This window comes from Schistocerca serialis, chromosome 4 (assembly GCF_023864345.2).
Source record: "Schistocerca serialis cubense isolate TAMUIC-IGC-003099 chromosome 4, iqSchSeri2.2, whole genome shotgun sequence".
Lineage (NCBI taxonomy): Eukaryota > Metazoa > Arthropoda > Insecta > Orthoptera > Acrididae > Schistocerca > Schistocerca serialis.
In genome coordinates, this window is record NC_064641.1 from 465307136 (window position 1) to 465319289 (window position 12154).

Consider the following 12154-nt stretch of genomic DNA (forward strand, 5'->3'; position numbering starts at 1 on the left):
TTTCTACCACGTACCTACTATATCAAGCCATCACTTAAATGAATTTCATAGTGTATCCATTGACAGATTGTCTTTGTCTTGACCTTCAGTACTTCGCAAAAACCGTACTCTTCCATTTTAACTCCTTTTGATCACCCTGCGTTTTTCCTTATATATGAATGATTTTTGGGGGTTACTTTAACAAACAGTAAATCTTTGCTTATCAATTACGAATAAATGAAAAAAGACAACTCAATACCTTTACCTTGATGAATGTACGCGCGTCAAATTTTGTCTATAATTTTGCTCTTACGTCAGATTTAACGCTAGTTTGACGTATGCTTTCTGCGATGTGGTAAAAAAGCAGTGGGGACAACCTGAGAGCAAAATGTACAGTATTTGAATAAATGTGATCCATGTAACACAGAGAATTTATAAAAAAAAGTACAGAAGAGCAGAGTTAACTATAAAAATCCATCTGAAGTCGCACTAGAGCGTAACGTTGGAACGCAACACGATTTGGAATACGTCGTCTAGGTTGACGAGTGGTATACCTATCAAAATGAGTAAAATTTCCAGACATGTGAGTGTTCGACTACTGTCTACTGTCATCTTCGTCTACTTAATCCACAATCAATTATATAATTCGACATGTGTTAAACACCATGGTACGCATTACGGACTCTCAAGATCATGACTTAAATAGCGTATCGAAGTGTTATTGATGAGCTTACCTCCAACTTCAGCTACAGCTAAAGATATGAGACTAGATTTACTAGCCGAAACTCATTCTTACAACCGTAATGTACTCGAATGCATTAAACGTAGCAAAGTCATTAAAAATAGACTTCCTGTCATAGCAATTTCTAATCATGATGATCACTAGTAGCAAAATAATTGAGGTTGGATTTCTAGAGTTGAAAGAAAACTTGAGGATTAAGATCCACAAATCTATAATATTGCATTTTCACCACGTTAATTGAGAAGAACTCCTGCTGAATTGATTTGGGGACGTATTCCCTGAGTTTGTTTTTCTTACTTGTTTAGAGTTATGCAAAAAGGAACAATCAGCTGATGATTGTTATGCCTTTTGTGCTGGTTCATAATGGCGTCAGACTGAATGAAGGTATCGGCCGCAACAAGATCATCGAAATGAATGATGCGCCTTTTATAACTCAACTGCCAGTTTCTGGATAAGTACTGAGTTTATATTTCACTGGCCAGTACACGCATTTTTGTTACTTTTCTCTGTTACAGTCTCCAGTTTCCAAACAGGTTCGACAGGCTGTCGCAAACCGCTGTATTCCGGTTTAACGACTAGTTTTCGAACGAGGGAAACCTAAGACCTTGCGCGTAGATCGTGGCGAGTGTATTGTGACCTCGGCCTTCAAAATTACCTTCAGCACTTAAATCACGTCGTTATGCATCGATCTGAGATCACGAATGTCGACCTCCTCCGTTGTCGGAAACCTCTCGCTTTTAAGCCGTCCACGTTCAGTTTGTATGGTATTTTTGATACGTTAGTTTTTCTTCACGGGGGGAGGAAGGGGGGGGGGGGGGGGCGGGAGGAAGCAATGCCCATTTAACCCAAAGAACAAGGTTTTAACATTGATGAGAGTGCAATTTTTCTGATGTTGACAACGTATACAGAGACAACACAACTTTTTCAGCAATAGTTCACATACTAAAGTTTAAACTTCTAATAGATGTCGACCGTCTGTAGTTTTCGGCGCGCTTCCATACAATAACCATCATTATTGCACTGTATATCAATAAAATCCAATCCTAAAATTATGGCATTGGTCCGGCCACTGAATGCTGCGCTAAGGCAACTTATTTTCTCGAAACTTTTGCAGATCCACATCCAGCATCTCTGACTTCAAGGATATCCTGCATTGAAATCACGGGCAAAGTGTCAGTAACGTTAGTTGGTCCTCGTCGAGCATATTGATTGATCTATTTTCCATTGGATCAGCTGCGAATAGGACCTCTAGAAGGGCTTTTTTCATTTTATATATATTTTTTTTTCCATTAACAATACCAATTTCTCCCTACGTCTGTATCATGCAATTTATTTTGATGTGCATTTATTATACAACGAATTTCAATATCATATACTATTTGCGTGTAGGAAGAAACTGCCCTATCATCTTAATGGGGAATTTTGTAGATTCACCGTCTGCCCAGTGGCTGTATTTGATTTAGAATATTTGGCAGCGACAACAAAACATTAACAACCGCTGCATTGAATGAAAACTGTGCGCCGTTCACTGGTTACCCCAAGGCACAGAAATTACCGCCAAATTGCGGGAAACATGCCAAAGTAGTATGAAAACACAGCCAGTTGTGAGGAAAACTCAATGGCAAAACAGTCCTTCATTACGGTCCGTGGCCGTCCCAAGGAGCAGTGGTTGGACAGTCTCAAATCCGATATGAAGTTCGACAGAAAATTCCGGCGGGAACCAACCAAGGAAGTGCACACTGGATCACACTATAGAATAGAGGAAGAAGAAAAGAAATGGTCTTATTGTTATGGACCAAAACTGCCTCAAAATTTGAGAACTGTAAGAACGTACGAGATAAATCACATGAATTTTTAGGAACGCTTGGACCAGATGATGTGACTACAGAGACTTGAAAAATCAGCTGCACTTAACTGTGAGATGAAGTTATGCGGAGAAAGTGACATTGTCACTGGAACAAATCCTGCTTGACATATCTGTAGTTTCAGCAGTTCAGTTTCCGATTGCTAAAATAATTTTTCCGGTTAATTAACGTGACGTCTGTCTCTGGAAATATTTTACATATCTAAAATAAATATGGCTGTAGCGTGATTTAGATTTCTTTTTCAACTGTAGCTTTTCAGGAATTGTACATTAATGTGTTAAAACTCTCCCTACATACACCGTACAGAATATCCTTCTGCTACGTCGAGTCATACCACAACTAGTAGCGAGCAAAGAAAATTTAAAAAAATTAAGTTTATCGCTGTGGAACTGTTATTTCCAGTGAAAAATCATACCAGCTACCTCCCACCCAAGCGCCGTCGACTATACGCCGGGTACTGAATCAGCTACATGCTAGTCTACTTTTGTTGTCATTCTACTATAAGGGTACTTTAAAACAAGACGATGGAGGTTTAACAAAGCCCAGCAGATAAATATAGGTTTAGGAGACGAGTTTTATGTTACGTCGCACACAATATCCGTTGTTATAATAAACAGTCTGCGATCACAAAATACTTTTAAAATTTTGTGGCTGTGTGATTCGCATTACCTTTCTTTTTTACCAATATGTTACAGCCGCGCGAACAAAACGAAACTCGCTGCACAAAATTTCATAATCTTAGTAAAAAAGATTTCCTTCATAAACATTTGGAAGGTGACTCTTTGCAGCTCACTTATTCTGTGCACACTAGTCGCTATCCCAAGCGAAACCTATCTGTAAATAGCTAATTAACCATTCATTTAAACAACATGTTACATATCTCGATTAAAAATATATACTACCTAAACAGCTTCTATAGACTTACGTGACTGAGCAGTTAAGTCAAAACAGAGGCAGTCTTACCTCTAAACGAAACCGGACCACCAACATTAAAATTCATGCCTCTTCGATACATATCATCGTTGTTCATTGGCAGCTGTAAATAGGAAAGCTGAAACTTCGGATAGACAACGACTACTTCTAGTTTCCGATTCGTTTCCTCGCAACAAATAGTATTTGCTACTGTTGCTTAGAGTTTACTGCAACAGTATTCTTTGCCACGCTAGAACTACTGCGAAGCAAAGATAATTTTCAGTCGACACAAGAATATCGCAGAGCCAACTGGCGCCAGCCATTTTGCTTTTTGAAGCACCTCACGGCAATGCAGCAGTGAATAAATAAACAATTAGATGGAAATATGAATTGTTAAGCAACGTAACTTCCAGCATACTTGCAGTCTTATCCCGACAGAATAAGTACGAAGTCTTGTAAATGTTCAGCAGTAATTCAGTATGTATATTTCTCCTCAAGACGTTTTACGTTGTACCTCATCCCGAAATAATTTTATGCTGTATTTCGTTATAGCCTCCATGGACGTAACGCTGCCCGCCGGCTGCACCGTAGTCGTGGGCACTTACAAGATCCACCACCGGGAAGACATTTATCCCAACCCGGAAGTTTTCAATCCTGACAACTTCATCCCAGAGAAGACCGCTGACAGGCATTACTACGCCTTCATCCCGTTCAGCGCTGGCCCAAGGAGTTGCGTTGGTAAGTAACTATTCATCTTCTTGTTTCCACACTACAATGCCTCGGCAGCAAGGATACTCTCTTCGGTGTCTGCGCAGCAAGTCACTCATCGATCCTCCAGCAGCAAGTGTTGAAGGCCGGCCGCTGTGGTCGAGCGGTTCTAGGCGCTTCAGTCCGGAATCACGCGGCTGCTACGGTCGCTGGTTCAAATCCAGCCTCGGGCATGGATGTGTGTGATATCCTTAGGTTGGTTAAGTTTAAGTATTTGTAAGTCTAGGGGACTGATGACCTCAGATTTTAAGTCCCATAGCGCTTAGAGCCATTTGAACCAAGTCTTGAATGACTTAACTCCTCAAAACTAGGTAGTTTCTGTCAGTATAGGAATCACGCCTAACAACTGCCGCAGACCTTCCAAGTTCTGACCAGTAATAACTTTATAAATAAGTTTAACAAAGTCCTTTTGTTGCGGATTTTGCAGTGATTAACCAATAATGGTCTGGCGTGGGGAGGAACACGGAAAATCTCTACACTTCATGAAATATTCTAACGCTAGCCAATCTAAATGCTTGCACATACACTTGTGTGAGAAAGTCTGTCTTCTACACAAATAATTACTGTGAGCCAATCAGAGTTTCTGTTAACTAGGATTTTAAATGAACACTCTTTCATGGCGTTGCAGCTGGGAAACAGCAGGTTCCACGCTCTCCCATTCTGAGGCCTACAGTTGGCTTCGATTACTGTATGATTAAATGATGATGGCGTCCTCTTGGGAAAATATTCCGGAGGTAAAATAATCCCCCATTCGGATCTCCGGGCGGGGACTACTCAAGAGGACGTCGTTATCAGGAGAAAGAAAACTGGCATTCTACAGATCGGAGCGTGGAATGTCAGATCCCTTAATCGGGCAGGTAGGTTAGAAAATTTAAAAAGGGAACTGGATAGGTTAAAGTTAGATATAGTGGGAATTAGTGAGGTTCGGTGGCAGGAGGAACAAGACTTTTGGTCAGGTGATTACAGGGTTATAAATACAAAATCAAATAGGGGTAATGCAGGAGTAGGTTTAATAATGAATAAAAAAATTGGAGTGCGGGTTAGCTACTACAAACAGCATAGTGAACGCATTATTGTAGTCAAGATAGACACAAAGCCCATGCCTACTACAGTAGTACAAGTTTATATGCCAACTAGCTCTGCAGATGATGAAGAAATTGATGAAATATATGACGAGATAAAAGAAATTATTCAGGTAGTGAAGGGAGACGAAAATTTAATAGTCATGGGTGACTGGAATTCGTCAGTAGGAAAAGGGAGAGAAGGAAACATAGTAGGTGAATATGGATTGGGGGGAAGAAATGAAAGAGGAAGCCGCCTTGTAGAATTTTGCACAGAGCATAACTTAATCATAGCTAACACTTGGTTCAAGAATCATGAAAGAAGGTTGTATACCTGGAAGAATCCTGGAGATACTAAAAGGTATCAGATAGATTACATAATGGTAAGACAGAGATTTAGGAACCAGGTTTTAAATTGTAAGATATTTCCAGGGGCAGATGTGGATTCTGACCACAATCTATTGGTTATGAACTGCAGATTGAAACTGAAGAAACTGCGAAAAGGCGGGAATTTAAGGAGATGGGACCTGGATAAACTGAAAGAACCAGAGGTTGTACAGAGTTTCAGGGAGAGCATAAGGGAACAATTGACAGGAATGGGGGAAAGAAATACAGTAGAAGAAGAATGGGTAGCTCTAAGGCATGAAGTAGTGAAGGCAGCAGAGGATCAAGTAGGTAAAAAGACGAGGGCTAATAGAAATCCTTGGGTAACAGAAGAAATATTGAATTTAATTGATGAAAGGAGAAAATATAAAAATGCAGTAAATGAAGCAGGCAAAAAGGAATATAAACGTCTCAAAAATGAGATCGACAGGAAGTGCAAAATGGCTAAGCAGGGATGGCTAGAGGACAAATGTAAGGATGTAGAGGCTTGTCTCACTAGGGGTAAGATAGATACTGCCTACAGGAAAATTAAAGAGACCTTTGGAGAGAAGGGACCCACTTATATGAATATCAAGAGCTCAGATGGCAACCCAGTTCTAAGCAAAGAAGGGAAGGCAGAAAGGTGGAAGGAGTATATAGAAAGTTTATACAAGGGCGATGTACTTGAGGACAATATTATGGAAATGGAAGAGGATGTAGATGAAGATGAAATGGGAGATAAGATACTGCGTGAAGAGTTTGACAGAGCACTGAAAGACCTGAGTCGAAACAAGGCCCCGGGAGTAGACAACATTCCATTAGAACTACTGATGGCCTTGGGAGAGCCAGTCATGACAAAACTCTACCATCTGGTGAGCAAGATGTATGAGACAGGCGAAATACCCACAGACTTCAAGAAGAATGTAATAATTCCAATCCCAAAGAAAGCAGGTGTTGACAGATGTGAAAATTACCGAACTATCAGTTTAATAAGTCACAGCTGCAAAATACTAACGCGAATTCTTTACAGATGAATGGAAAAACTGGTAGAAGTGGACCTTGGGGAAGATCAGTTTGGATTCCGTAGAAATGTTGGAACACGTGAGGCAATACTAACCTTGCGACTTATCTTAGAAGAAAGATTAAGAAAAGGCAAACCTACGTTTCTAGCTTTTGTAGACTTAGAGAAAGCTTTTGACAACGTTAACTGGAATACTCTCTTTCAAATTCTGAAGGTGGCAGGGGTAAAATACAGGGAGCGAAAGGCTATTTACAATTTGTACAGAAACCAGATGGCAGTTATAAGAGTCGAGGGGCATGAAAGGGAAGCAGTGGTTGGGAAAGGAGTGAGACAGGGTTGTAGCCCGTCCCCGATGTTATTCAATCTGTATATTGAGCAAGCAGTAAAGGAAACAAAAGAAAAATTCGGAGTAGGTATTAAAATTCATGGAGAAGAAGTAAAAACTTTGAGGTTCGCCGATGACATTGTAATTCTGTCAGAGACAGCAAAGGACTTGGAAAAGCAGTTGAACGGAATGGACAGTGTCTTGAAAGGAGGATATAAGATGAACATGAACAAAAGCAAAACGACGATAATGGAATGTAGTCAAATTAAATCGGGTGATGCTGAGAGGATTAGATTAGGAAATGAGACACTTAAAGTAGTAAAGGAGTTTTGCTATTTAGGGAGTAAAATAACTGATGATGGTGGAAGTAGAGAGGATATAAAATGTAGACTGGCAATGGCAAGGAAATCGTTTCTGAAGAAGAGAAATTTGTTAACATCGAGTATAGATTTAAGTGTCAGGATGTCGTTTCTGAAAGGATTTGTATGGAGTGTAGCCATGTATGGAAGTGAAACATGGACGATAAATAGTTTGGACAAGAAGAGAATAGAAGCTTTCGAAATGTGGTGCTACAGAAGAATTCTGAAGATAAGGTGGGTAGATCACGTAACTAATGAGGAGGTATTGAATAGGATTGGGGAGAAGACAAGTTTGTGGCACAACTTGACTAGAAGAAGGGATCGGTTGGTAGGACATGTTTTGAGGCATCAAGGGATCACAAATTTAGCATTGGAGGGCAGCGTGGATGGTAAAAATCGTAGAGGGAGACCAAGAGATGAATACACTAAGCAGATTCAGAAGGATGTAGGTTGCAGTAGGTACTGGGAGATGAAGAAGCTTGCACAGGATAGAGTAGCATGGAGAGCTGCATCAAACCAGTCTCAGGACTGAAGACCACACAACACACAACACAAGAAGGATTTCTTCTGTTGTCTCATACAAAATAGTTTTCCGGCTCACAGTCTGCCATTAAGGCTCCTGCTGTGTGGAGATGGGACTTAGTGAATTCTCTGTCTTCCACCTGCTCATCAGCGTTGCTTTCAGCTCCAGACATGTCTGTGTTCCTCTAGGCCTTTACAGTAAACTTCCATGTGGCACGAGCCAGCTAAGAAAAGCTGCAGGAAATGACACTATTATGAAGGGCAAGAAAAGAAGTAATGAGCTGGGCAGCCATCGGTATCGTTGAATATTGTCTGCAGATATGGTGCAGCTTCAAAGAACCAGTTACTGAATATTGGGACGTGCATATTACATTGTAAAATAGGTTGCATGACAGGTTGGGGATAAACTGCCACGCAACATTATGAGTGCTGTAACTAAGAATTCTTCTTTTTGACTCACTTGTCACTCTTCCCAATGAGTGACAGGTGTCTAACGCATGGTGCAGCATACGCAATAGCAGATGTGTACTGCAGTGTTGAATTTCGCGTAAGTTACATCAGATTCTGCAGATGGTGTCACACCTGACATATAGAACGATTTTGTTACAGTTCTTGACAATGAGCACGTGCCTTTTGTTTACATGTCTGTGACGATTGTACGTATTTGAGGAATTTGTTCTTGGAATGTATCAATTTTGTAACTGAAGTGTTCAGTTTTACTGCCTTTAAAGAGCACTCATTCCCTGTCTCCCAAAATTTATTACTGTCTGATTACGACTAAATTTCTTGTGTTACCCTAATGCATGAATCTGTGTACCAACAGCGCTTTCCCCTTGAGTTAACGGAGTGTTCTTGTGTGTTGTTACAGGTCGCAAGTACGCCATGCTGAAGCTGAAGATCATCCTGTCGACGATCCTGCGCAACTACCGCGTGTACTCAGACCTGACAGAGAAGGACTTCAAGCTGACGGCCGACATCATCCTGAAGCGCGCCGAGGGCTTCAAAGTCCGCATGGAGCCCCGCGTCAGACGCTCCGCCGCCGTCAAGGCGCACTGACGTCACACTGCACTCTCGCTCCCTGCCGGGTCGTCAGGCCTCACCTCTCTCCGTGCATAAGATGCATCCTATACAAAGAGCGTATTTATTTAACGTAACTAGCTTCAATGTTTCTCATTATGTAGGTCCTCAGACACTTTCTGCTACAGTACTATTTTAGTCCAGTAACAAAGTAATCGACAATGTTAACGCACCAAAGACTTTAGCGTGTCTCTGTAGGTACTACTTCGGAGCTTCTCTGCGCTGGTAAGCGCGTGGTGAACATTCTGGATGCCTTTTGAGTTTAGGGTATGGAATATCCAAGGACCATTCTGTATATTGAAATTTGTTGTTTAATAAACGTTTTTCAATAAATAGAGAGTTCTTCTTTCTGTAATCAGCATCCCTTCACTATTCTCTTAGTCTTCTTTGGTTGGAACTGCAGGGACACCGCAAGCGCAAGTTTATGATGAAAGCAATACTACACTACACTTATAGTTATCAAGAGCATTTCCTGCAGTGTTATTACAGATATTTAGCTTGGTCTGGGTACCGGATGGTTACAATTGGTATTAAGTTCCTCACGGAAGTTTAGTGTGAACCGTAATTATCGCATTGCAGCGAAACTTTGCAGATACGCTGACGCGTTAACGCAGAACTGATTTAAGTTGGAAAAAAATTAGTTCCAATTATGGGTATCAGGTGCAAAACTGGCGCTGTACAGCACCTTGTAGACTTCTCTGGGACTCAGATTGAACAAATTGTGTAAGTGTTGGTGCATAACAAAATCAACATTACGCCTTTCTCACTTGTTTGACCTTTTCTGCCCAAGTCCCGTGCCTTATCCATTATATGTAGAAACATTTCTATACGTCTTTCTTGCGTTCACAGCGCCAGATTTGCACCTGATGACAAAAATTTAGAATAGTTTTTCGAATGTAAATCGGCTCAGCATTAACGCTTTAGAATATCTACCAAGTTTCGCTGCCATATGATAATCAGAGCCCATAGTGGACCTCTGTGAGAAGCTGCACTTCATGTAGAATCTAAGTAACAAAAGCAAGAAACACTAAGGAACTATCCTAATGGAGCGTATGGGACAGAAATCAGTAGAAGTGGTGTAGATTTACAGACAAACAAATGATTACAATTTCAGAAAAACTCGATGACTTATCAAGAGAAAGAGCTTCACAAATTGAGAAAGTCAATAAGCATTGGTCCACCATGGCCCGTATGCAGTTATTCGCCTTGGCATTGATTGAAAGAGTTTGTTGGATATTCTCCTGAGGGACAGCGTGCTAGATTCTGTCAAACTGGCGCTCTAGATCATCAAAATCCCGAGCCGGCTGGAGGACCGTATCCATAAGGCTCCAGACGTTCTCAGTTTTGGAGGGATCCTGGGACCTTGCTGGTCGATGTAGGGTTTGGCAAGCACGAAGACAAGCAGTAGAAACTCTCGCCATATGCAGGCGGGCATTACCTCGCTGAAATGTAAGCCCTGCATGGCGTGCCATGAAGGGCAACAAAACGGAGCGTAGAATACCGTCGACGTGTATCTATGCTGCAAATGTACCACGAATGACGACCAAAGGAGTCCTGCTATGAATAGAAATGGCACCCCAGACTGTCAGCCCAGGTTATTGGGCGGTATGGCGGGCGTCAGTCAGGGTGGTATGTCACCACTGTCCAGGGCGTCTCCAGACATATCTTCGGCCTGGAATCTCATTGACTGCAGTAGAACTGTCTTCAGTGGTGAGTCCAATTCGAAGTAAGCGCCGGTGACTAGCGAAGAAGTGTCTTGAGATTCCCCAGACAATGGTGGGACACCAACGTGATTGTCACACGCCGTACGGCGTGACAGGCAGGAACGACGATCTGGGATTGCATTTTTTTTCATAGCACGACTTCTTTGTTTGTCATCTGCGCTATCTTCACAGCACTGCGTGACATCGACGATATTCTACGTCCCATTTTGTTACCCTGGATGGCAAACCATCCTGGGCTTACATTTCTGTGAGACGATACCCACCTGCACACGGCCAGAGTTTCTGCTGCTTGTCTTCGTGCTTACCAAACCCTACACTGGCCATAAATGTCACTTGATCTCTCCCCATTTGAGAAAGTTTAGAGCATTATGGGCAGGCAGGACCCTCCAACCAACTCGGTATTTTAATTATATAACGCTCCAAGTGGACACAATGTGGCATGATATCCCTCAGGAGAACAGCCATGCCAAGACGAATAACTGCATGAATAAGGACTAGAGGTGGACCAAAACTTTATTGACATGCTCAATTTGTGAAGCTCTTTCTTTTGAATAAATCATCCACTTCATTTTAAATTTTTATCATTTCTTATTTGTATATGTAAGGCATATCGGCCCATTTCCATTCCATTCGGATAATTCCTACGTGGTGTGTCCTTGTTTCGTCTTAGGATGGTACCTACAGATACTTGTGTGTACTGTCCATGTCTTCACTCGCTGCATTTGTTTGCATTGTAGACTTGGAGGACGCTGAAAGCACATCAAATGGCTGCAAAAACGAATGGCGAAGATATTAGACATAGATTTGTTAAGCAGTCTCAAAACTGAACAGTATTCTCACTTGATCACACCAAGAATCACGAAATTCAAATTTGCATGCAAGAAAATCCATCTCTCTGAAAGCACAACAACAAATTATAAATCATAAACAAACAAGGCTGGCCAAAGATTACTCTGAAAAACTATACTTTATTCAAGTGCTCTATCAGTCTGACGAAGTAAGTGTCAACAAGAATAGATGTAGTATTTACAAAAGTGGTGTGAAGAGTCAGCATAGGATGGAAATAAATAATGACACTTGAATACCTGCGACCTTAAGCCAAGAACACCTTGATTGACATAGATTCTTCTTCTCTTACGCTATGTTTCCCTGATCATTCACAAATTATCATACACTTAACACCTGTGTATGTGATTGTAATTTACTCCTGCCATGCAAGTTGCAGCTATTGTCCACAATAAGCAAAGTCTTTTCTGAAGATTTGAGAGGAGTAAGATTACGATAAACTTTTTAGTTTACTTTACTTTTCTTGTAGCGTTGGCTCCAGTTCTTCTTTTCTAGAGGTCTGATTCTTGAAGCTGAAATTCTCACATTTTAGGTCCTCATGGCTGAATTGATCTAAATAATTTTGAAGATCGTTGTTGCAGAATTTTTGT

At 41.2% G+C, this 12154-nt stretch overlaps 1 protein-coding gene across 1 annotated transcript in view; it reads left to right on the forward strand.

Moving 5' to 3' along the window:
- Window positions 1-9327, forward strand: part of LOC126475108 (cytochrome P450 4g15) — a 53207-nt gene extending 43880 nt beyond the window's left edge. The window contains exons 11-12 of the mRNA XM_050102691.1: window positions 4051-4236; window positions 8786-9327. Of these exons, the coding sequence (XP_049958648.1) occupies window positions 4051-4236; window positions 8786-8973 (374 nt within the window). The 3' untranslated portion in view covers window positions 8974-9327. The remainder of the gene's footprint in view (window positions 1-4050; window positions 4237-8785) is intronic.
- Window positions 9328-12154: the final 2827 nt, after the last annotated feature.